Source organism: Triticum aestivum, chromosome 6A, assembly GCF_018294505.1.
Source record: "Triticum aestivum cultivar Chinese Spring chromosome 6A, IWGSC CS RefSeq v2.1, whole genome shotgun sequence".
Lineage (NCBI taxonomy): Eukaryota > Viridiplantae > Streptophyta > Magnoliopsida > Poales > Poaceae > Triticum > Triticum aestivum.
In genome coordinates this window covers 384,614,652-384,641,281 of record NC_057809.1, presented here as the reverse complement: position 1 = coordinate 384,641,281, position 26,630 = coordinate 384,614,652, and the positions used below count along the sequence as shown (strand labels likewise).

General features: G+C 44.7%; 1 protein-coding gene across 2 annotated transcripts; it reads right to left on the bottom strand.

The window, feature by feature from the left end:
• Positions 1–22,542: 22,542 nt before the first annotated feature.
• LOC123130650 (uncharacterized) lies at positions 22,543–25,657 on the bottom strand. 2 transcript variants are annotated; one of them, XM_044550484.1, is made up of 4 exons: positions 25,276–25,657; positions 25,051–25,183; positions 24,700–24,966; positions 22,543–22,639 (listed from the first exon to the last, which is right to left on the bottom strand). In XM_044550484.1, the coding sequence occupies exons 2-4, from the start codon at positions 25,134–25,136 to the stop codon at positions 22,609–22,611; spliced, it is 384 nt and encodes a 127-aa protein (XP_044406419.1). In that variant the 5' UTR covers positions 25,137–25,183; positions 25,276–25,657; the 3' UTR covers positions 22,543–22,608. The 2 variants fall into 2 exon arrangements, with proteins under 2 accessions (XP_044406419.1, XP_044406418.1); XM_044550483.1 differs by having other exon boundaries at positions 25,269–25,656.
• Between the last annotated feature and the right edge of the window lie 973 nt (positions 25,658–26,630).

The window sequence follows — 26,630 nt, the reverse complement described above, 5'->3', positions numbered from 1 at the left end:
GAAGCGTGCGAGCTGTACGCTGTGCATTCTCACTGGGAAGCGAGCCCATTGCCTTCCATGGCCGCCTGCCTTCCTCTCCATTAATGGCGCCTGAGCCGCTGTTTAATACGAGCGGCCTTACTGTTCGCCTCCCATTCCCCTCCCCCCGTAGACCTCCACCAACGCCATAGCGCAGAATGATCATCTGCCACTAGTATTCAAGTTTGGTGAAGTCGACTCCGAGCCGGAGGAGATAGAAAATAAGGAGGAATGGGGCCTCATGGACATGGCCTAGAACGAGCTGGCCACGGCGGTTGCTGCCCCCGCTCCCGTCCCAGCTCCCATCCCCACGCCGGCGCTAGCGAGCATCCCCGTAGCATTGACGAGCTGGTCGCCAAGCACTATCGCAGAGCTGGAAGCCGCGGGCATCAGCAAGGTCTCCGCGGACCCGCACGAGCTCATGTACATGCCAGCACCAGTGGCCGTGCGCGCCCCTCCACCCACCATGGCGCCGACCCCGTGGGTTTGGCTGCACCCACCGTGCCCGTGCCCCTACCCGTGCGCGCCCCTCCACCCACCGCGACGCCGGTCCCCGTGCGTTTGGCTGCACCCGCCACGCCTGTGCCTGCGCGCGCGCCCCCCTCAGCGGCATGGGACGCTGCAGTCGACCGCTACTTCTCAGCGGCGCCAGTTGTCGTCCTCCCGCGCCCCGCCCGTTGGTCGCGCGACGACATGATGTTTGATTTACAAGTGAAGAACATTTTGTGCTGCCATGAAAACTTCAACAACGGCGTCCCAGAGGACGACAACGACGGTGCGGTACGCCGCCTCCGTTGCCGCCGAAAATAGTTTTTTTGGGGTTTAATACTGTATCTCGAATTCTCGATCATATGAATATAAATTCACAGTCTGACTAAATGAAAGATATGGTTTGAACTAACTTGCGTTTTTCTCTCTTAATGTACAGATCTATCAAACGATTTTCTTTTGAAAAAAATGTCAATGGTTTTTAAATATAAAACACTCATCGCAAATGTTTTAGTTAGAACACCCGTATGCAAACCGACAGCTTCCCCAGGAAGCCAAGGAAAAATGTGCCAATCAGGATTTGTGCAGCTCTTGATCACAAACGTTTTAGATAGAACACCTGCATGCAAAGTGAGAGCTATGGTCTTCCCTTGCAGTGCAGGATTTGTGCATCCCTTCAATGCAAACAGTTGTTTTGGATGACCCATGTGCAACCTCATAGAATCAATTGGGTAAGATTTGCATCTGTCATTTTGGGTATGCTGCCATTTGTCAAACTTGAAAGATTGACATTTGTTTATCTAGTAACATTGCCATTTGTCAACCTTGTAACACTACGATTTGTCCAAATATGCAGCTAAAAATCGCTAGCACTATCTAATTTTTGCAACTAAAATCAGTATCACTGTTCATATGGACACCACTAGCAGGCGTGAGTTGATGGGCGCATATGCAAATGTACCATTGATTACATACAACAAGTCATCAAACCACAACGACAACAAGGATACACGTTTGATTATAGATCATTTCCAACAAAATATTCTAGTAAAGTTTTTCTCACACAACAAGTAACAAAGAAATGAAATGAACTTCAGCTCAACCACTTGTCGTCATTGTAAACACTTGCTTTGAACCAGAAGTGATTCTCTGGGAAGGGCCAGCTACTGTCAATCTCGAGACCATCGCAGGACTGATCATCCAGGCTGAAGCGGGCTATGTCAGGACCAATATTGTGATGGTAGGGAAGCATAGCAATGACCGAGGTATAGATACAGTTGCTTCTCATAAATGGTAGTAACATTGTGTCAATAGAAGCTGGATCTCCTTTCACCATCATTGGATAGTTTTGTCCAAGGAAGAGCGAGTTTCCTCCAAGACTTTTAATACTGAACCAAGGAGAAGGTGTTGGTGCTAGTACAGTAGTATCCATCCCGAATACCGTGCAATGGATGTTGGAATAGGTCCGGAGAGTGTGACCATGCGAGACAACACCTGCTTCCTTATTAACATTAGCAGTGCACTATATACAGACAGGAAGAGGTGATCCATCATAATAAGTTTCCGGGCGCCACTAAGTATATGTGTCCTTCTCGTCCTCATGCTCGTGATCATCAGCATCGTCATCTCCCCCTTGGTTATAAAAATTTTCAAGTATAGGTGGTGGAATGTTCACAGGACCTTCGAAACACAAGAAGGTTAATTAGTAAAGGGAAACTAGCTAACCCGCATGCATGTGGATGAAACAACTATAATTACAGTGGAAGACAAACGTACTAAAAGCATCAGGATTTCATGCAAAAATAGTGGCATGATTGGTTGCAGCAAACACAAGACCCTTGCATTGAATTGCATCACAGTAATCATCCGTGTCCATAAATTGATTTTTGAGCAATATCGATCGAGGCGTGGAAGTAAGGACGACAACAAGCTTGTCGAAGATAGCAACAACTTCATAGTTTGTGTAATCCCAAGAGCGGTTGGGAACTCGACAAATTGCTATCTTTCATAGACGACAGTCACCATGATCGTATTTGAACTCACATAGAATACCAGTGTACTCAACCTCTGGGCAGTCTGAGATTTTTGGAAGTGGAACCCGGTGATGAGTGTACACATTGACAAGTTCCCACTCACAGTTGTACCCAATATAAACAACCCAATATCCATTTGTGCCTGCCCAAGCCTTGCCCTCAAGCGATGGCATCTTAACATCACATGTATCATTATCAAGAGGCATCAACTTGCACAAGGCGAGGCTTCCGTCGCCCCCGCGCCAGTCAGCAAGGACATGACAAAGAAGATAGGGGAGATCAAACCGTTCCTGGACCCTTGGGTTGCTTGTAATGATGTTATTAGTTGAGTCGAGAATGGCCTTGAACGAACCTGCCATGCTAGACAAGGTGATCACGTGGCACCGATCAATAAGTTCCTCCACCACGTCATCTTTCAGATCGGGGCAAGAATAACGGGGTCGTTTCTGGCCTGTTCCATCCATGGAGAAGATGATCGAACAATGGCAGAAGGAAGGGTGAAGGCAAATGGAGGGAGGAAGAGCGTGCGATAGCAGTTCCAAATCGAGAGGGAAAGGCGAACAGGCGGTGGACGGTTGCCACCACTACAAAAAAATACACTTCTGTGATGATACGTGTTTGTCACAGTAGGTCACGTTTTCTGTCATGCATGTACATCCATGACAAATTTATGACAGAATCAAGATAGTCATACCTGTGCTGTCATAGAAGTGTTCCATGACATTAGCAAAATTATCATCACAGAAGTGTCCACTTCCATGACGATAAATCGCGCGTGACAGAAGTGCTTTCGTCAAGGGTGACCGACATGTGGCATCCACCGTAGCGGAACACCGTTAAGCTATCAAGTCCGGTTTTGGATCCGATAACCCGTTAACAGCCCTGACCAATGGGGATTTTCCATGTGTAAAATCATCATTGGCTGGAGGAAACACGTGTCGGCTCACCGTTGGGACAGATGTCATCCACTCATTGGACCCAAAGCGCCTATGATATGTCGAAACGTGGCACGGCCCAACAGAGGCCCATTCCTGTGAAAAGGCCGGCCTGTTTGACTTGGTCAAAAGGTGGCGGGCCGGCCCACGGCAAGCCTGTTAACGGCTTGTTCGCATATAGCCCATTTACAGCCCGCTAACCTAGGGCCCGTTTACGGCCTATCCGAATTAGGCCCAGTAGCGTCATCTGGGCCATCCAATATAATTCCAGCCCGTTTTAACTTCCGGCCCATGTATGGCCCATGACGTCTTTCGACCCATATGAGGCCCTAAGTAACCCTCGGCCTATTAACGGTACATGGTGAAACTGGCCCGTAATGAAGAGTGTGTCACTTTATACCCATTAACGGCCCATTATTCCGTTGGGCCGTTTCTAGCCCATGTTATCTTTCGGCCTTCTCAGGGCCCATTTATTCTTGGGCTCATTTCCAGTATTCGTTTGCTTACGGCCCGTTACTGTCATTTTCTGCTTGTGGGCCAAATTCAGCCCGTGGTTACAGTCGGCCCGTTTGTGGCCCGTTAATACGTTGGGCCATTTTCATAGCATCATCAAATATGACCGATTAACGACGGCCCGTTTTGGTCAGCCCATGAATGGACGATTTCAACTCTAGCCCATTTACGGCCATAATGTGGTCTATTATTGGCCCATGTTTGGCCAACCGATCATACGGCCCGGAGAAGGCCCATTGATGATACGGCCCGTAGAAGGCCCATTGTGCCTATGACCCGTATAAAGGCCCATTGTTTCTACACCCCGTAGAAGGCCCATTTTTCTACGGCCCATAGGAGGCCCATGTTAACTACAGTAAATATGTAGCCCATGGTTATTGTGGCCTAGTTTTAAAAAATAGGTTATTGCAGCCACTAGCAAACCGCGGAAAAAGAACTGCACTGACTACAAGAAAACAAATAAACAAGACAATAAGGAAATAAATTAGCAAGCAACTTATGCTAGGCTATCACGGCTATTACACATATTACATCCACTGGGCATCAAAGTTCGCCACTAGTGCAAATATAGGGAACAAAGCAGCATATAAACGGTGCAGCAAAACAAATTCAGAAGTGAAACCACTTCAGAAGAGTTCAAGAAACAATATCCTGGGTATCCATAATGCTAACAAGATGCTTAGCAAGCTTATTAACTTTCTCTTGTTTGGCACTTAAATCCTCCAGCACTTGCTGTTGCACCAGGAAGTATGCATCTGAATTCTGCAGGGACTTCCTTAGTCCTTGGGCTTCCTGTCGCATAAGATCTGATCGATGTCTTTCAACTTGAAGTTGAGACTCAAGAAGCTAAACTGATTCAGGCAACGAGTTCGAAGAGCTGGTGCCAGCAGTAGTAGCCATTAACTAGAACACTACATCAAGACATGACTTTGGGGTTGTCTCAGTGTCTTCAATATAGTTTTTATTAGCTTTGTTGGAGATCAACAGGGATGTCTCACTATCTTGAACCTTATCTGCATTACTTCCTTTACCATTGCATAACAGGGTACTCTTCTCCAATATTTTATCCGCGTTCTTGAAGATAAACAAACAAACACATCACATGTTTACAATGTAGTATATGAAACTCATTTTGGTAAACCAGTTCAGTAGTAAGGTGGACATGATAACAACATGAAACAAACATATATCTATGTAGTATGGTCACTATATGGTCTATATCATTCTAGTTTATGTTGCCAAATCAAGATAGATACAGTTCGAATCATATCTATTTAAGACAAAGCAGCATAGACAGAACATAAGTGCGGGAAACTACACAGCAATAACAACACTTGTAATGTGCATGGCATGAGAACATAATTGTTTATTCAATTGAAACTGAAATCAACATAGAGCAAGTTACAACAGAAAACACATTAAAGAAAGAGGTTTAAAACATACCTGTTGCGCCATTGGAGTTTCGATTGCATCCTTCAAATTCGAAATTAGTTGGTATGAGTAAATGATACGTCTCCAACGTATCTATAATTTTTGATTGCTCCATGCTATATTATCTACTGTTTTGGACATTATCAGGCTTTATTATCCACTTTTATATTATTTTTGGGACTAACCTATTAACCGGAGGCCCAACCCAGAATTGATGTTTTCTGCCTGTTTTAGGGTTTCAAAGAAAAGGAATATCAAAGGGAGTCCAAACGGAATGAAACCTTTGGGAACATGATTTTCTCACCGAATACAACTCAGGAGACTTGGACCCTACGTCAAGCCTGCTAACAGGAGGTCACGAGGTAGGGGGCAGGCGCGCCCTCTACCCTCGTGGGCCCCCTGTTGCTCCACCGACGTACTTCTTCCTCCTATATATACCCACGTACCCCCAAACAATCAGATACGGAGCCAAAACCCTAATTCCACCACCGTAACTTTCTGTATCCACGAGATCCCATCTTGGGGCCTGTTCCGGAGCTCCGCCGGAGGGGGCATGGATCACGGAGGGCTTCTACATCAACACCATAGCCTCTCCGATGAAGTGTGAGTAGTTTACTTCAGACCTATGGGTCCATAGTTAGTAGCTAGATGGCTTCTTCTCTCTTTTGGGATCTCAATACAATGTTCTCCCCCTCTCTTGTGGAGATCTATTCGATTCAATCTTCTTTTTGCGATGTGTTTGCTGAGACCGACGAATTGTGGGTTTATGATCAAGTCTATCTATGAATAATATTTGAATATTCTCTAAATTCTTTTATGTATGATTAGTTATCTTTGCAAGTCTCTTCGAATTATCAGTTTGGTTTGGCCTACTAGATTGATCTTTCTTGCAATGGGAGAAGTGCTTAGCTTTGGGTTCAATCTTGCGGTGTCCTTTCCCGGTGACAGTAAGGGCAGCAAGGCATGTATTGTATTGTTGCCATCGAGGATAACAAGATGGGGTTTTCTTCATATTGCATGAGTCTATCCCTCTACATCATGTCATCTTGCTTAAGGCGTTACTCTCTTTTAACTTAATACTCTAGATGCATGCTGGATAGCAGTCGATGAGTGGAGTAATAGTAGTAGATGCAGGCAGGAGTCGGTCTACTTGTCTCTGACGTGATGCCTATATACATGATCATACCTAGATATTCTCATAACTATGCTCAATTCTGTCAATTGCTCAACAATAATTTGTTCACCCACCGTAGAATACTTATGCTCTCGAGAGAAGCCACTAGTGAAACCTATGGCCCCCGGGTCTATCTTTATCATATTAATCTCCTACTACTTAGTTATTTACTTTGCTATTTTACTTTGCCTTTATTTTACTTTGCATCTTTATCATAAAAATACCAAAAATATTATCTTATCATATCTATCAGATCTCACTCTCATAAGTGGCCCTATAGGGATTGACAACCCCTATTTGCGTTGGTTGCGAGGATTTATTTGTTTTGTGCAGGTACGAGGGACTTGCGTGTAGCCTCCTACTGGATTGATACCTTGGTTCTCAAAAACTGAGGGAAATACTTACGCTACTTTGCTGCATCATCCCTTCCTCTTCGGGGAAAACCAACGCAGTTCTAAAAGATGTAGCAAGAAGGATTTCTGGCGCCGTTGCCGGGGAGGTCTACGCAAAAGTCAACATACCAAGTACCCATCTCATACCCTTATCTCCCGCATTACATTATTTGTCATTTGCCTCTCGTTTTCCTCTCCCCCCAATTCACCCTTGCCGTTTTATTCGCCCTCTCTCTCTCTATCCTCCCTCTCTATTTGCCCTTTTTCCGCTTGCTTGTGTGTTAGTTTGCTTGCTTGTCGTTATGGCTAGTTCTTTACCTTCTGCCTCTATGTCTGAAATTGGGGATACTATTGTCGATAACAATTTTGATACTCCTACTAAAGAACCCACTATCTCACATATAAAAAGATTCTGTGTTGGTAGTGGTAATATTATTGGAAAAGGAGTTATTCAAGATTTCTTTACTTGTGCCGGTGCTTTACCTTATATGGGTAGTTCTATTCTTCATAGAAGTAGTAGTCTTGCGGACACTATTGCCATGCTTGTAGTTGAACTTGAGAGACAATTCTTGCACATGCATCCTTCTATACAAAGGATTTTCCTAGAATTTTCTAATATTGAGCATTCTTCTGTTAAGCGTAATGTTACTATCTTTTTGGCTCATGAGGTTCGATTCATAATAAAAGAGACCAAAGAAATCTTTGCGCATGATAGGGTGGACGCTTGTCGTCCCCCCATAGAAACTATCCTCTTTGATCAAGAAGAAATAATGCGTTTCCAATCTTTAGACTATGTTGCTTTCAATGAAAATATCACAAAAAGGGTTCCTACCAATGTTTTAGTTGATATAATTTGGGATATTCTCTTGGATATAGGCTCACAAAGTTCTGTTAAAAGAATGCTTATAATGATGAATTGGTTGTGCAATATGAAGGACCAAAGGAGGAACCTATACCTCCCAAGGTTGGTCTTGGAGACTTTTGTCCCAACAAATTTAGCCCTTTTGATTACTTTTGCTTGCCTCAAAGAAAACTTGCTGCTGAACGTAGAGAATATGAAGTGATTTTTAACAATCTATCTTATTATTATGGCAATACCTACCATCTTTCATACAAAAAAATTCCGTGTTGTTAGTGATAATATTATTGGAAAAGGAGTTATTCAACATTTCTTTACTTGTGCCGGTGCTTTACCTTCTATGGGTAGTTCTATCCTTTACAGAACTAGTAGTCTTGCGGGCGCTATTTCCATGCTTGTAGTTGAACTTGAAAGACAATTCATGCACATGCATCCTTCCATACAAAGGATTTTTCTGGAATTTTCTAATATTGAGCATTCTTCTGTTAAGCGTGCCGCTACTATCTTTTTGGCTCATGAGTTTAGATTCATAATAAAATTAGCCAAAGAAATCTTTGCGCATTATAGGGTGGACGCTTGCCGTCCTCTCATAGAGGCTATCCTCTTTGATCAAGAAGAAATAATGAGTTTTCAATCTCTAGACTATGTTGCTTTCAATGAAAATCTTAGAAAAAGGGTTCCTACCAATGTTTTAGTTGATAGAATTTCTAAACTTATTGATGATTTGGCTATTAGAAATAATGAACTAGGATATTCTCTTGAATATAGGCTCACAAAGTTCTGTCAAAAGAATGCTTATAATGATGAATTGGTTGTGCATTATGAAGGACCAAAGGAGGAACCTATACCTCCCAAGGTTGATTTTGGGGACTTTTGCCCCATTAAATTTAGCCCTTTTGATTACTTTTGCTTGCCTCGAAGAAAACTTGATGCTGAATGTAGAGAATATGAAATGAGTTTTAATAATCTATCTTACTATTATGGCAATACCTAGATCTATTCTTGCATGTTATTCCTAGCTAGGCGTTAAACGATAGCGCTTGTTGGGAGGCAACCCAATTTTATTTTTATTCCTTGCTTTTTGCTCCTGTTTAGTAGTAAATAAATTATCTAGTCTCTGTTTTGGTTGTGTTTTTGTGTTTAATTAGTGTTTGTGCCAAGTAGAACCGTTGGGAAGACTTGGGGAAAGTCTTGTTGAACTTGTTGTAAAAAACAGAAACTTTAGCGCTCACGAGAACTGCTGTCATTTTTATTTGGAAAGTCATATTTAGTTAATTCTTTTTTAAGATGATTAATAGATAAATTCCTCATGTCCAGCAATTTATTTTAGAATTTTTGGGATTCCATATCTTGCGCTAGCTACAGATTACTACAGACTGTTCTGTTTTTGACAGATTCTGTTTTTCGTGTGTTGTTTGCTTATTTTGATGAATCTATGGCTAGGAAAATAGTTTATAAACCATAGAGAAGTTGGAATACAGTAGGTATAACACCCATATAAATAACTAATGAGTTCATTACAGTACCTTGAAGTGGTCTTTTGTTTTCTTTCGCTAACGGAGCTCACGAGTTTTCTACTTTAAGTTTTGTGTTGTGAAGTTTTCAAGTTTTGGGTGAAGATTTGATGGATTATGGAACAAGGAGTGTCAAGAGCCTAAGCTTGGGTATGCCCATGGCACCCCCAAGATAATCTAAGGACACCTAAAAGCCAAAGCTTGGGGATGCCCCGGAAGGCATCCCCTCTCTCGTCTACTTCTATCGGTAATTTTACTTGGAGCTATATTTTTGTTTACCACATGATATGTGTTTTGCTTGGAGCGTCTTGTATGATTTGATTCTTTACTTATTAGTTTACCACAATCATACTTGCTGTACACACCTTTTGAGAGAGCCATACATGATTTGGAATTTGTTAGAATACTCTATGTGCTTCACTTATATCTTTTGAGTTATATAATTTTGCTCTAGTGCTTCACCTATATCTTTTAGAGCACGGTGGTGGATTTGTTTTATAGAAACTATTTATCTCTCATGATTCACTTAGATTATTTTTAGAGTCTTAATAGCATGGTAATTTGCTTAAAATCCTAATATGCTTGGTATGCAACATTAACAATAAAAATTCTCTTATGAGTGTGTTGAATACTATGATAAGTTTGATACTTGATAATTGTTTTGAGACATGGAGATGGTGATATTAAAGTCATGCTAGTTGAGTAGTTGTGAATTTGAGAAATACTTGTGTTGAAGCTTGTGATTCCCGTAGCATGCACGTATGGTGAACCGTTATGTGATGAAGTCGGAGCATGATTTATTTATTGATTGTCTTCCTTATGAGTGGCGGTCGGGGACGAGCGATGGTCTTTTCCTACCAATCTATCCCCCTAGGAGCATGCGCGTAATACTTTGCTTCGATAACTTGTAGATTTTTGCAATAAGTATATGAGTTCTTTGTGACTAATGTTGAGTCCATGGATTATACGCACTCTCACCCTTCCACCTTTGCTAGCTTCTCTAATACCGCGCACCTTTCGCCGGTATCATACACCCACCATATACCTTCCTCAAAACAACCACCATACCTACCTATTATGGCATTTCCATAGCCATTCCGAGATATATTGCCATGCAACTTTCCACCGTTCCATTTATGACACACTCCATCATTGTCATATTTCTTAGCATGATCATGTAGTTGACATAGTATTTGTGGCAAAGCCACCGTTCATAATTCTTACATACTTGTCACTCATGCATCATTGCATATCCCGGTACACCGCTGGAGGCATTCATATAGAGTCATATTTTGTTCTAAGTATAAAGTTGTAATTGTTGAGTTGTAAGAAAAATAAAAGTGTGATGATCATCATTATTAGAGCATTGTCCCAAGTGAGGAAAGGACGATGGAGACTATGATCCCCCCACAAGTCGGGATGAGACTCCGGACGAAAAAAAGAGGCCATAAAAAAAGAGAAAAGGCCCAAATAAAAAAAGAAAAAAGAAAAAAATGAGAGAAAAAGAGAGAAGGGACAATGTTACTATCCTTTTACCACACTTGTGCTTCAAAGTAGCACCATGATCTTCATAGTAGAGAGTCTCTCATGTTATCACTTTCATATACTAGTGGGAATTTTTCATTATAGAACTTGGCTTGTATATTCCAATGATGGGCTTCCTCAAATTTCCCTAGGTCTTCATGAGCAAGCAAGTTGGATGCACACCAACTTAGTTTCTTTTTGAGCTTTCATAAACTTTAGGGTTTTGGGAACGTGATTTTCTCACCGAATACAACTCAGGAGACTTGGACCCTACGTCAAGCCAGCTAATAGGAGGCCACGAGGTAGGGGGCATGCCCTCCACCCTCATGGGCCCCCTGTTGCTCCATCGACGTACTTCTTCCTCCTATATATCCCCACGTACCCCCAAACGATCAGATACGGAGCCAAAACCCTAATTCCACCGTCGTAACTTTCTGTATCCATGAGATCCCATCTTGGGGCCTGTTCCGGAGCTCCGGCGGAGGGGGCATCGATCATGGAGGGCTTCTACATCAACACCATAGCATCTCCGATGAAGTGTGAGTAGTTTACTTCCGACCTACGGGTCCATAGTTAGTAGCTAGATGGCTTCTTCTCTCTTTTTGGATCTCAATACAATGTTCTCCCCCTCTCTTGTGGAGATCTATTCGATGTAATCTTCTTTTTGCGGTGTGTTTGTTGAGACCGATGAATTGTGGGTTTATGATCAAGTCTATCTATGAATAATATTTGAATCTTCTATGAATTCTTTTATTTATGATTGGTTATCTTTGCAAGTCTCTTCGAATTATCAGTTTGGTTTGGCCTGCTAGATTGATCTTTCTTGCAATGGGAGAAGTGCTTAGCTTTGGGTTCAATCTTGCGGTGTCCTTTCCCGGTGACAGTAAGGGTAGCAAGGCACGTATTGTATTGTTGCCATCGAGGATAACAAGATGGGGTTTTCTTCATATTGCATGAGTCTATCCCTCTACATCATGTCATCTTGCTTAAGGCGTTACTCTGTTTTAACTTAATAATCTAGATGCATGCTGGATAGCGGTCGATGGGTGGAGTAATAGTAGTAGATGCAGGCAGGAGTCGGTCTACTTGTCTCGGACGTGATGCCTATATACATGATCATACCTAGATATTCTCATAACTATGCTCAATTCTGTCAATTGCTCAACAGTAATTTGTTCACCCACCATAGAATACTTATGCTCTCGAGAGAAGCCACTAGTGAAACCTATGGCCCCCGGGTCTATCTTTATCATATTAATCTCCTACAACTTAGTTATTTACTTTGCTATTTTACTTTGACTTTATTTTACTTTGCATCTTTATCATAAAAATACCAAAAATATTATCTTATCATATCTATCAGATCTCACTCTCGTAAGTGGCCCTATAGGGATTGACAACCCCTATTTGCGTTGGTTGCGAGGATTTATTTGTTTTGTGAAGGTATGAGGGACTTGCCTGTAGCCTCCTACTGGGTTGATACCTTGGTTCTCAAAAACTGAGGGAAATACTTATGCTACTTTGCTGCATCATCCCTTCCTCTTCGGGGAAATCCAACACAGTGCTAAAAGAGGTACCAGTAAATACAATGATGCAAGATCAAAGTAGTATGAACCATAGCTACGGAACCTGACATGAGAATAATTCTTCTTCTGCTTTAAGCGTTGACTTGTGGTTCGGAGTGGTGGTCCTCATGCTTTGGGCACTGCATTTGCCTTACTAATTGCTCGTGTTTGGGTGCTCCATGGTGGAGACGGTGCTGTGTCAATGGGAACTGGGTTACTATCTGCTGGGGTTGGGGTTAGAAGTGGTGTAGCTGGTTCTCTGTCCAACTGGGTAGGGGTACAATCTGCGTGAGTCTGGGTTATGTGTGGTGGGGCTGGTTCTTGGGAAAGTACAACCGTGGTTCTATCTCCATCGACAGGTAGCACGATCTTTTCTGAAGACCATGTTTTTACTCCCATAGATACTGCCATCACCCCCTCCAATTGAAATGGCTGATAAACAAGAAAAGTAATTGAATGTCCAGACATTGTAAGATAGACATGTGCAATGGATAGTAGGGAAGAAAACAGGGCATGCAATAATTCACATTTATGTGGTCTAACCAAACAGAATAGCAGGACATAATTTCACATATATGATGGCTAATTAAACAGGATAGCATGACACAATTTCACATGTATGATGGCTAACTAAACATGATAGAATGACATACTTCAAAATATGATGACTATGTAAACATGATGACATGATATAACTATACGATGTGTCTATTAAAGTGGTTGGCATGCCATAAATCACAAACATGCCGTCGATGGAAACATGATGGCATGATATAATTCACGGATAGAATGACATAATTCAAAATATGATGACTATGTAAACATGATGAGATGATATAACTATATTATGTCTTTAGAAAATGGATTGGCATGCCATAATTCAGATAATGATGTCTATGTAAACATCATGGCATGATATAATTCAAATATATGATTTATATACTAGGGAAGTGAGTAGAGGGCTATCACATATATGACGTGTCAACTAAGGAGATAGCATTCAATATCGTGTATATGATGTAAAAACTACGCATTGCAATACAACATATGCATGATATGAGTAATATAACCCTATCAAGTTTGAGCATACACCTCAGGGGGATAATAGGACTGGTCATCTGCCTCTGAATCCTCCTCTGAAGAGCTATCTGTAACCAGCAAGATATCTGCTTCAACACGTAGCATTGTCTACTCTGAAGACCTTGTTTTCACTCCAGATTTCTCCATCACCAATTCAAATGGCCGATGCACAGGAAGAGCGGTTGAATATACAAACATTGTCGACAAAAGCAATGAGAAATACAAAAAAGGATGGAATGATATACTTCACATATATGACGCTTAGCTAAACATCATGGCATTGCATAATTCACATATATAATGCCTTGCAACAAGATAGCATTGCATAATTCACACATATAATGTCTTGCAACAAGATTGCATTGCATAATTCACATGTATGGTAATTAGACTCTAAACAGGTGGCATTCACACAAAGCATGTCTAAACTAAGCAAATGACATAGTAATGCAAGATACCATACGCATGATATGAGCAACATAACCCTGCCAAGTTAGAGCATGCACCTCGGGGGGGGGGATAGGACTGGTCATCTATCTCTGAATCCTGCTCTAAGGAGCTATCTGTAACCAACAAGACATATGCTTCGTCAGATAGCATTGTCTTCTCTGAAGACCTTGTTTCCACTCTAGATTTTCCATGACCGTGCCGAATGGCTAATGCATAGGAAGAGTAATTGAATGTACTAAAATTGTTGAAAAATTTAACACGTAATAAAAATGATGTCATGATATAATTCACATATAAGATGACTGGCTAACCAGGGTGGCATTGCAAAATTCACATATATGATGCCTGGCTAAACAAGCTGGCATTGCATGATTCACATATACGATAAATAAACTAAACATATGGCATTGACACAAAGCATGTCTAAACTAAGCAGATGACATCTTTGATGTATACAGTAAGCAATGCAAGGCACCATATGCATGATATTACCAACATCAGCATGCCAAGTTAGAGAGAAGACCTCATGGGGTAAATAGGAGTGGTCTTCTGCATCTGAATCCCCCTCAGAACAGTTATCTTCCTCTTGATTACGATCCGAAATGGGTGGAGGGGGGCTGCCTTTGCACCCACCATGGAGCGATGTCTGCATGAAATTTTATTGTCATGCAAGGCTCGTCTCTTTTGCTCTACATGTTCAGTTCCATTGTGTACAATAACTGACATGCATAGGAATAAAACATAGTGAGATTATGTAAGGAGTGCATGCACAAATCCAGAGTGATGGTAGCAAACTGTGGATAGACCCAAAACCAATGATAGCTGGCAGATAATAGCTCTAGTTAAAAAATACAGATCATGGCTCCTTTAATGTTTGTTTGCACCAAACATGAAACTCATAGTAGACACCCGAGATTAACCAGATAGTAGATAGATAGTACTGATTGCTGCCTCAATATGTACCCCACAACCATTTAAAAACTCAAGTTTCAGCATAAGTTTGGACCTGACTCGGAGTCTATTAGGTGAACACGATGATAAAGTAGCATGTCATCATATTAAGCGATGCATAACGTAAGCAGACACGGAAGAGTGCGACCTCTCTTGCGGACCCGTGTAGTGCTCAAGGTCATCTACTCAGTTGATGATGGTAATGCAGTTGTCATGGCTGCCGGCGGTGGTGAAGAAGATCTGAGGCGGCAAAAGCAGTCTGGAGAGCGGATCCCTGCTGTTGTGAACCCTTCCGTCATTGGAGCAACTGAGCTGGGGTGGAACACAACATCGCAGGAGTAGGACAAACCACACAAGGTTTTCTTTGACACATATTTGTAACAGAAGTAATTGTGTAAGGGCTTGTTTGAATTTGAGGATTCTGACAATGCAGGGATAGGAAATAGACAGGAATAGGATAGGAATGCACGTGCAAAAAAGAGAATTTAAAAACACAGGATTTCTGCCAATCTGGGTGTTTGGTTCACAAGAATTGGAAGAACACATGATGCAAAGAAGCATGGTGAGATTAAGTCAAACCACAAGAAAATGTACGGTTATAATGCTATTATGCTACTATCTCTTGGTCTTGTGCTTCATGGATAGGAATTTGAAAAGGAGGACAAGTGGAAATTAAAATTCCTACAGTTTTTCTTTCAAGGAGACACTAAAGGAACAAATCCTACAGTTTTCCTTTGCTCCATTCCTTTGCACCAAATACATGAAAAGTAGTACCATAGGAAACTTTCCAATTCCTATGTTTTTCATTCACTTTTCCTTTCAAGCACTGGTGATTCTAGTAGGCAGGCTTGAGCAAGGAAAAGCCTACACTAAAAAATGTTTTTGTGCTACTTCTATTACTTTGGACCCAGGCCACTGCCCTACTAGCTCAGCTCCCAAGGCCATCGACAAATGCACATCTCAAATGCGGAGAGATAAATAATGATGGCGTTCAAGAGAGTCCATCACAGATAGCTAAGTTGCCTGGTACCTCTCTGCTTGTCATATAGTAGGATAAAATAACCGTATTTCCGTTACTCCGTGTGCTCAGTGGACAATATATATAACATATAGAGTAAAAAAGAGATGCAACAAGTGTACAACCTCTTTGGCGAAGCCATGTTGATCTCAGCGTAATTGGGTTGGCCGGTGAGGATGCTCCAGCTGACTTGGCTATCGGAGGAGGGGAAGAAGATCTTAGGCGTCTGGAGATGGAATATGAGGTACTGCTCCGATGTGATGGAGGGTTTCGTTGTTGGAGCAGCTCCGGTGAGTTGTACGACGCCGAGGCTGAAGCAGGACAAGAGAGACAACGTTAACCTGAGTGGAATTCTAATAGCATCTCCAATAGATGACGTAAAATACATAACCACAAAGTGCTAGATGTAAAATACATCAGCCGCTCATCTCTGAACTTAACTATCGAAACTGAATTTAACTGTCAAAACTGAATTTTACTGTCGAAACTGAATTTTACTTTCGAAACTGAATGCACTAGACGTGAGGCTACACGTCAGTCGACTGACTTTTTCATCTCTGGTCAGTCGATTTTGCAGCCATTGGATACGAAATCAAGGGCCTGCAGTTCATCTTCAACCTCCACCTTGAGCCGCCAGCCACCACCGGCCAAACAGCCGCCCCCGTAGCCCACAGCCGGCGGTGCGCCTCCCCGCCCGCCCCGAAAACACTCCCTACCGTTAGTCCGCCGCCGCCCCAGCCATCCCTCTAGGCCCCCCCGTGCCGAGCTTTTTCTCCGGCGATCCCCACGCCATCGCCGGCGACCACCGCCCCCACCCTAAACCCTAAGATAGATAGTGGGGTACTTCTCCGGCAAGCCCCCTCCTCGCTGCGGCTGGTTCTTCCTTAACTCCGGCGAGCCCCCCACCCCCCTGAAAATCGACTGACCCAAAAGTCGATTCAGTCAACTGAAGTGTAGCTAAATCGGAGCAGCATCGCAAGCAAGAGAAAGAGCGAGAGCAACAACATGAGCAAGAGCAAGAGCAAGAGCAAGAGCAGACAAGGCAAGGGACCGAGAGCAAGAGCAGAGCAGCAACGCGAGCGAGAGCTAAAGCAGCAGCTCCTACTGATGTGGACGTCGCCGCCGAGGGAGCGACAACATGGAGGAAGTGGCCAGCGACGCTGCCGTGGATGGAGCCGCGCCGTGTCGGCTCGGGACCGAGCGCCGGCAGCACCGTGAGATTGAATCAAGAGGAGAATGTGGCGATTAGTGTACAACCTCTTTGGTGGCGCCGATTAGGCCGCAACTTCATCCGAGGAAACGGTGATGATGATGCTCTTCCGGTGGTGTAGATGAAGATGGTGGTGTGGGAATGGAGGTGGCGCGAAAGACAAGGGGAACATCGGGGCAACTCCTTGGAGGTGGAGGACGGGGTGGCTGAACCGGCAGGATGACTAGATCGACGACTGATCCTTATCTGGTATGGTGGATGAGGGACGTCGAGGTGTTGCTATGGACGACGTCGTCGGGGAAGAGGCTCTGGCTGGGTGGCGGGCGGAGGAGGGTGTGGGGTTTCACGGGTTTTCTCGGCCTCGGTGTACGAATGGGTGGACGGATGGGATGGGAGTGGGGAACCATGGCTTAGGGACGCGCTTTCCCGAAATGTGGGGCAAGTTAGGAAAGTACCCCACCGATTTGAGGCGGTTCTTTCGGTTTAGTGGTATCACGGGCATTTCGCGTGTTTGGATTTCGTAGGAGGTGGGAGTTTTCGCGCGCGTTGTAATTTTGGAATAGCAAGACACGGGTTGAGATGGAGGGTGTTGTTTGAGCACAACGAGACAAAGATATATCTTAAATATTTCGGGCTAACAAGGCGCGGGTTGAAATTTCTGGACAAGCCTAACGTGTACTGTACCAAATCAATTCGCACTACAAATTTCATTCAAAACTTTGAATTCATGTTATGTTCAATTAAAATATTTCACTACGTGTATAATGCATGCAACCTACTACTCAAATTAACATTTTAGTGCATTCCAAACGTATATAGTACCGCTTCAATATGAGCTAAATTTGAATTTGTTTCTCTATTTGAATAAGATCTACAATAATGATTGTTGTGAAGTCAAAGCATTTGAATTCGTTTCTCTGTTTTAATAAGATCTAGAATCATCATTATTGTCAAGTTAAACCATCGTTTGTGTATTATCTTCACAGCACACCACATGATTAGTCTCGAGTTACATATGAACTATGTGTACTATATGAACTCGAACTCTATTTTTTGAATCCACTTTATGTTGATTTCAAATCATAGTACATTTCAAGCTCTAGCTAGATCTTCATAATCTAAACCATGTCTCATATGTATAATGTGTTTATCACATTATGTATGGTGCCCCGCCCCTACGCCTACAAGTATTTAGATGTGAGTTGCAAACACCACACATTACCACAAATTCAAATAAAATGGGAGAATGTTCGATATATAGTATTGTTTAGATTGGTCTATATTTAGTTGTAAGCTGCAAACGCCACACATTATCACAAATTCAAATAAAATGTGAGATTGTTCGATGTATAGTATGGTTTAGATTGTTCGACATTTAGTTGTGAGTTGCAAACGCCATGCATTATCACATTATGGTATAACATGTGCAAAATCACAACACGCGTGTCACTGCTATATTCATGCATGCATATGTTTAAAACACTATGATCTCCTATTCAAATATATGAATCCACTTTCATATCAAATTATGATCTTTGTTAGTCTCTTACACCTACACAATCCTCTAACCTTTGTAGCTACCACTAACTTTCTCTCATGCATGTACACGCCCTCCTCGCCCTTCCCCTCCCTTAGCATTCTATCCGTCGCGCACATTCATTTTTTTCTTCAGGTCGTTCTCCCACAGTCTCCACAATTCCTTTCCGACGCACACCGATCGATAAACCTCTCCAGCGATGTCTGGCTACAACATACACACGCACCTTCAATCTCCTCCTTTATGTGTCCTTGCCTCGTGTCTCTCATACGGTCCCACACACGTGTAAACTCTCGCCCCTCTTTTCATTGATATTACAACCGCACACTCCTCCCCCTATCTAGCTAGTAGCTAGGCCTCTCGCACCACCTCCTAGCTCCGTTCTCTCTGTCTATTCGTCTCGCCAGGCCTTATTTGCCTCTAACAAGTTGACGTACACCGACCGATCTCTCGCTATACTAATAGCTAGCTAGGTCCTTATAACTCGTTTTTTCCCACGCGTCGATCGATCTACCTCATTAGTTATGTCTCTCCCTTCCTCCAACAAACAACAATTGATCTATTGATCTAGTTAGGTTTGCTTACCGAACACATGGTTCCCCTTCAACATCCATGGATGCGTCCCAATAGATCTATCACGCACAGGCACACACAGAAACACATCCCCACTCTTATTGACAATATTGCAGTTCCACCCTCAGTTTGTCTAGTAGGCCTCTCCCACCATCTTCGAGAAGCAACTCCATCACCCATCCAGCACTCTACCCCTCTCCCTCCCTCTCTCTCCTCTCTCTCTCTCTCTCTGTCCCATCCTATTTCCCGTCCTTCAGTTATGTATGTATGTCGACCGATCTCCCTCAAGACATAGCTGGGTCTCTCCTTCCCAACACATATACGAGTCGTTCTACCTCTATAGTTAGGCCTCTGCCTATCCCTCCCCCACCCCCTCCCCCCCCACACACACACCGATACATCGAGCGCTCTAGTCATGTCTCCCTGCCACACACACTTGACCTGTGCCCTCTGACGTTCCGGTAGGTCAGTCGCCCTATATCTTTGAGTTGCACACACACACACACACACAATTTCGATGGCTCTCTTCATCGATCTGGCACCCACCCACTTGATCCTATCTTCGACTCTATCAATATCTATGACCCCTCCCTCTCTTCTCGTGGATCGCCCGATCCTCTATATATGATATGGATATGCCTCCATTTCACACACATTGCATGCAAAATTTTGTTTGAGATGTCATCGACACATATTCCCACAAATACATTCACAAAATCAACCTCCCCCCCCCCTGAGGGAGTCCTGGATTAAGGGGTCTCCGCACGGCCGGACTATATCCTTTGGCCGGACTGTTGGACTATGAAGATACAAGATTAAAGACTTCGTCTCGTGTCCGGATGGGACTCTACTTGGCGTGGAAGGCAAGCTAGGCAATACGGATATGTATATCTCCTCCTTTGTAACTGACCTTGTGTAAACCTAGCCCCCTCCGGTGTCTATATAAACCGGAGGGTTTTAGTCCGTAGGACAACATACAATCATACCATAGGCTAGCTTCTAGGGTTTAGCCTCTCCGATCTCGTGGTAGATCAACTCTTGCAATAATCATATCATCAAGAATAAATCAAGAAGGACGTAGGGTTTTACCTCCATCAAGAGGGCCCGAACCTGGGTAAAATATCGTGTTCCCTGCCTCTTGTTACCATCCACCTTAGATGCACTGTTCGGGACCCCCTACCCGAGATCCGCCGGTTTTGACACCGACATTGGTGCTTTCATTGAGAGTTCCTTTGTGTCGTCGCCGTTAGGCTTGATAGCTCCTATGATCATTGATAGCGATGCAGTCCAGGGTAAGACTTTTATCCCCGGATAGATCTTTGTGTTCGGCGGCTTCGCACTGCGGGCCAACTCGCTTGGCCATCTGGAGTAGATCGAAAGTTACGCCCCTGGCCACCAGGTCAGGTTTGGAAGCTTAAACTACACGGCCGGTATCCGCGGAGACTTGATCTTTGATGGATTCGAGCCCCTACCTTGTGCGACGCGCGGTCACGATGAGTACGATTTAGCTCTACCATCGGACCATATTCAGGAGATCGCACCGCCAGCCGCTCCGAGCCTCAATTTGGAGCCAGTTGCGCCATCCATGGACGGGTGGATAGACCCCGTCACAGAGGCCGTATCCTCAGTGGCGATCGAGCCGAATATCGACCTTACCCTTCACGTGAGCTGTGTTGCCAAACTGCCGGATCCTTCTCCGGCCACGGACTCCGAACCGCCTGCGCCCGTTCCTATCGAATCCGATTGGGCATCGATCATGGAGTTTACCTCCGCGGATATTTTTCAGCACTCGTCTTTTGGAGACATATTGAACTCATTAAGGTCTCTCTTCTTGTCAGGAGAGTCCTGGCCGAACTACGTCCGGCAGGATTGGGATGTGGATGACGAAGAAATTCGCCGCCCACCCACCACCCACTTAGTAGCCACTGTCGATGACTTAACCTACATGCTCGACTTCGACACCGAAGACATCGACGGTATGGACGACGATGCGGGAGACGAAGAGGAACCACTGCCCATAGGGCACTGGACAGCCACCTCATCATACAATATATACATGGTGGATACACCCAAAGAAGGCAATGGCGATGAGACAACGGAGGATGACCCCTCCAAAAAGCAACCCAAGCACCGGCATCAGCGACGCCGCTCTAAGTCCCGCCAAGGCACAAGTAGTGACACCGGCACCGGAGATAATAGCACTCCGGACAGTGCCGAAGACAACAACAATCCCCTCCAGCAAGATTTAGAGAAGGAGGATGAAGGAGCTAGCCCTCCTGAGAGAGCGGCAGATGGAGAGGCGGAGGATGATAATTACATGCCTCCCACCGAAGACGAGGCAAGCCTCGACGATGACGAATTCGTCGTGGCAGAGGATCCCGTCGAACAAGAGCGCTTCAAGCACCGGCTTATAGCCACGGCAAATAGCCTCAAGAAAAGCAGCAGTAGCTTCAAGCTGATCAAGATTTGCTAGCTGACAGATGGACTGAAGTCCTGGCGGCCGAGGAATATAAACTCAAACGCCCCTCCAAGAGTTACCCAAAGTGTAGGTTGCTATCCCGACTGGAGGAGGAAGCACTGAAACCTACATCACCGGCGTATGACGCGGCTGATCGGCCACCTCGTGGCTGCAACATAGACGCATTCCGGCCAAAAGCTCAGCCCGCGCCCCGATGCCATTCAAATAAAAAGGCATGGGGAAATACGCCAGACCTGCGAGACGTATTGGAGGACAAAGCAAAACATGCAAGATCGATCTACGGATCACGAGGCCGCGCCACTATGCGATATGATAATCGTCACGCCGGATACAGTAAAAGTAAGTCCGGCGGGGCCTAACACAGTGGGCAAGACTCATTCGAGCTGCGTCGCGACATAGCCCAGTACAGAGGCGCCGCACACCCCCTATGCTTCACAGACGAAGTAATGGATCATCAAATCCCAGAGGGTTTCAAACCCGTAAATATAGAATCATACGACGGCACAACAGATCTGTACCCCCCTCAATGCGGCTATATCTCCCACGTGTCGAAGCACGACTTAGAGGCATAACCGCATTGAAAGCAATGTCACAAGTGAGGTAATCTTGACAACAACCCATGTAATGAATAAGGGAAAAGGTACATAGTTGGCTTACAATCGCCACTTCACACAATACATGAATAAAGCATTACATCATCCAGACACAATTAAGGTCCGACTACGGAACCAAAATAAAAGAAGACTACCCCAAATGCTACACAGATCCCTGATCGTCCCAACTAGGCTCCACTACTGATCAACTAATACGAAACAACACAATGAACGAGATCTTCATCGAGCTCCTCCTTGAGCTCGGTTGTGTCACCCGCACAGTATCATCGGCACCTGCAAGCTAGTTTTGGAAGTATCTGTGAGTCACGGGGACTCAGCAATCTCACACCCTCGCGATCAAGACTATTTAAGCTTATGGGAAGGGTAAAAGGTATGAGGTGGAGCTACAGCAAGCGACTAGCATATATGATGGCTAACATACGCAAATGAGAGCGAGAAGAGAAGGCAAAGCACGATCGATGAACTATGATCAATAAGTGATCCTAGAACAACCTACGTCAAGCATAACTCCAACACCGCGTTCACTTCCCGGACCCCGCCGAGAAGAGACCATCACGGTTACACACGCGGTGGATGCATTTTAATTAAGATAAACTTCAGGTTTTCTACAACTGGACATTAACAAATTCCCATCTGCCCATAACCGCGGGCACGACTTTCGAAAGTTCAAATCCCTGCAGGCGTGTCCCAACTTAGCCCATCACAAGCTCTCACGGTCAACGAAGGATATTCCTTCTCCCAGGAAGACCCGATCAGGCTCGGAATCCTGGTTACAAGACATTTTGACAATGGTAAAACAAGACCAGCAAAGCCACCCAGATGTGCCGACAAATCCCGATAGGAGCTGCACATATCTCATTCTCAGGGGCACACCGGATGAGCCAGACGTCGGGTAGGCCAGCCCAGAGTTGCCCCTGGTAGCTCCGGACATCGCTCAGCCCAAGGGAAAGAAAAAGGCTAGGTGGCAAATGGTAAAACCAATGTTGGGCCTTGCTGGAGGAGTTTTATTCAAGGCGAACTGTCAAGGGGTTCCCATTATAACCCAACCATGTAAGAAACGCAAAATTAAGAAACATAACACCGGTATGACGGAAACTAGGGCGGCAAGAGTGGAACAAAACACGAGGCATAAGGCTGAGCCTTCCACCCTTTACCAAGTATATAGATGCATTAATTAAATAAGAGATATTGTGATATCCCAACAAATATCCATGTTCCAAAGATGGAACAAGCTCCAATCTTCACCTACAACTAACAACGCTATAAGAGGGGCTGAGCAAAGTGGTAACATAGTCAAACAACGGTTTGCTAGGACAAGGTGGGTTAGGGGTTTGGCATGGCAATATGGGAGGCATGATAAGGCAAGTGGTAGGTATCGCAGCACAGGCATAGCAAAAGAGCGAGCATTTAGCAAGCAAAGATAGAAGTGATTTCGAGCGTATGGTCCTCTTGCCTGAGATCCCGCAAGGAAGAAGAAAGAGTCCAAGAAGAAGACAAACGGACGTAGCCAACGGATCCTCACATACGCAACGTTACCGGATTACCGAGAAGAAGTACACTAGAAAGAAAGCAAACAACATAGTAAACAACCAACACATGAACATGGCATGATGCACAACCAAGTATGTTGCATGTCCGGTTTAATGAGGCATGGCATGGCAAAGTGCACAAACAACCCTACAAATTAAGTGGAGCTCCATATGCAACCCGTTGCATACTGACGAAACACCACGTGACTTATTTAGTTCGATCTTGTTTTATGTACCCAACAATATTAAATGTTGTTAAACATGGCAATAGGGTGAAGCAAAGTCAAACTACCTATCTAGTTAAGTTTAAATGAGGCCGGAAATAACAAACAACAATTCTAGAAACTCCTCATGTGCATATCTTAAGGTTTGGTACTGTTCTGCACTAAACCATATTTTATAGTTGTTAAACATGCAAAGCAATGTCACCAAGTTAAACTAGGCATTTTCCACCCCATTTACATATAAACTTTATTAGAAACCGAGCTACGGTTATTTAGTTATGAATTAAAATATTTTAACAAGTTATTTGAGCAAATTTAAACAAACAACATTTCTGGCATTTTAAACATGGCTGAAAATGACATATTATGAAACTAGATGAAAAACTAAGCATATTTCATATTTGAAGTTTTTACATCTGTTGCATAGATTGTGAGTTATTAAATGCATGGAGTCTAGGGTGTTTTCTGCAACCTGTTGTCTCTGGAATAATAGGCAAAAATCGCAGATCTGAAAAAAATACTACACTAGGCCGAAACTTCCTGGCCCAACAAGAGAAAGAAAAAGGTGGGGCACTGGGGTGGCTCACATTGGGCTAAGGCCCAGTTCAGTGGAAGAAGGCCGGCTGGGTGAGGAGGGGTGCGCTGGGCCGTGGCAAAAAGAAGCAGACTGGGCCTGGCGCTTGCTTCGCTTGGTCAACGCGAATGGATCTGCTCGTTGCCTGCTCGAACAGAACAGAGGAGCTGCGCGGCGCTGGAATAGAGCTCCGACGACGGGCGAAGGGGCGACAAGGCGCGGAGCGGTGACGGAACTTGCGGCGGCGGACGTGCAGGGAAGGCCAGCGAGGAGCAGCTTCCTGTACGCACGAGAAAAGGAGGTTCAGAGAGGGAGAAACAGCAGCCGATGAGGCAGGACAATGGGGCGGTGAGGCGTGGCTCACCCGAGGGGCTTGCCGGCGGCGACAAGGCAGCGCGCCGCTGGTGGGGCTGGTTGTCGCGGGAGCAGCGTGGTGACGAGGCCAATCATGGCGGAGTACGGCAGGGCGTAGGAGCTCCAAGCGGCGGCGCTGGCCTCTACAAACGGCGGCGACGAGACACAAGTGAGAGAGAGAAGAAGGAAAGGAGAAGGAAAGGAGAGGCAGGGCATGGCGAGGCCTACGGATCACCGGATTATGCCGGCGACATGACGACGGGGACGACGCGGGGTCTGACGAATCCGGGCGACTCGCAACAAGGGCGGCAGAGGAGGCATGGAGAGGGGCAACGAGGCGACGAGGAGCAGGACAGGTGCTCCTCTCCCGATCCAGATCGGATCGAGGAGGCTATGGCTGCGGGAGCTGCATGGGGCACCTCTTGGACGTTGGATTACGATCCAGCCGTTCAGATGAATGGATCTGGAGTCTGGGGTGAACTGGGTGGTGACTGAAAACGAGGAGAGAAGTGAGTGTGCAGGTGATTGCGGGGACGATCCCAAGGTGGAGCTGGTTTGGCGGCGGGGTGAGGAAAAGAAGGGAGTTGGTCTAGGGTTAGGCTTGATTTGGTAGGTGGTGGTCTATAAATATAAGGAAAAGAGGGAGTTTGGATTCTCCTATCGAAATCAGATGGTTCAGAAAGAATAGGCTAGGGAGTCCAAATAATAAAACGATGATATTTTGTAGACGTTTGGGGATGATCCGGATCCAACGGTGACGACTGCCCGGGTCGGGTCCGGGTAAGTTTCGGACGTGCACGAGAGGTCTATGCGCGATGCAAAGAGGGGTAGGCTAGGCCTAGGAGGACTGTGGAGAGAGGTTTGGTCTGAGAGGAGAGGGGAGAGATGCAGCCCGACACGGTTTCCGGAGACCGAAAACGTTCGACGTTAGACCGATTATACTGCCGCTATAGTTTAACGGTTGGGCTATCAAACGAACTCTGAATGTGATGAAACTTGACAGGCGGTCTATCTACACTATAATAAGACCACACGCCAACTTTCAACCCAATCTGAGAACATTTTCCGGTCATTTATAAAATAATATTTCGGACGTGCCGCGGGCGCGTGCAATTGTGTCTGGGCTCAGAACGGACAACAGACGGAACTGGGGGAACCCGGACGGATGCAGGTTTTGAAAACATGATGATGCAATGCACATGCTGACATGATGAAATGCAACACGCAAGCAAATGACATGGCAACAACAGCGAATAATTCGAAGACACCTGGCACATCGGTCTCGGGGCGTCACAACACTCCACCACTACGAGAGGATCTCGACCCGAGATCTACGATGGCACCGGAGGGAAAAATGGAAGAGGAAGAGGAGAGGTAAAACTAAGTTGCTTCTTTGACAAACGAGTGAAAACAAACAACCTTGCGAGGTTGAACAAATTCGAGAAAAGAATACAAAGAAGGTGAACAAAGTCGAAAACACACCGTTACAAAAGAGGGACAAAGAACATTGCGAAAAATTTGAGGTTGAAGGGTAAGATATATATTGAAACCACTCTGGTTAAGTCAAGATAGAGAAGGATTAAGAATGAT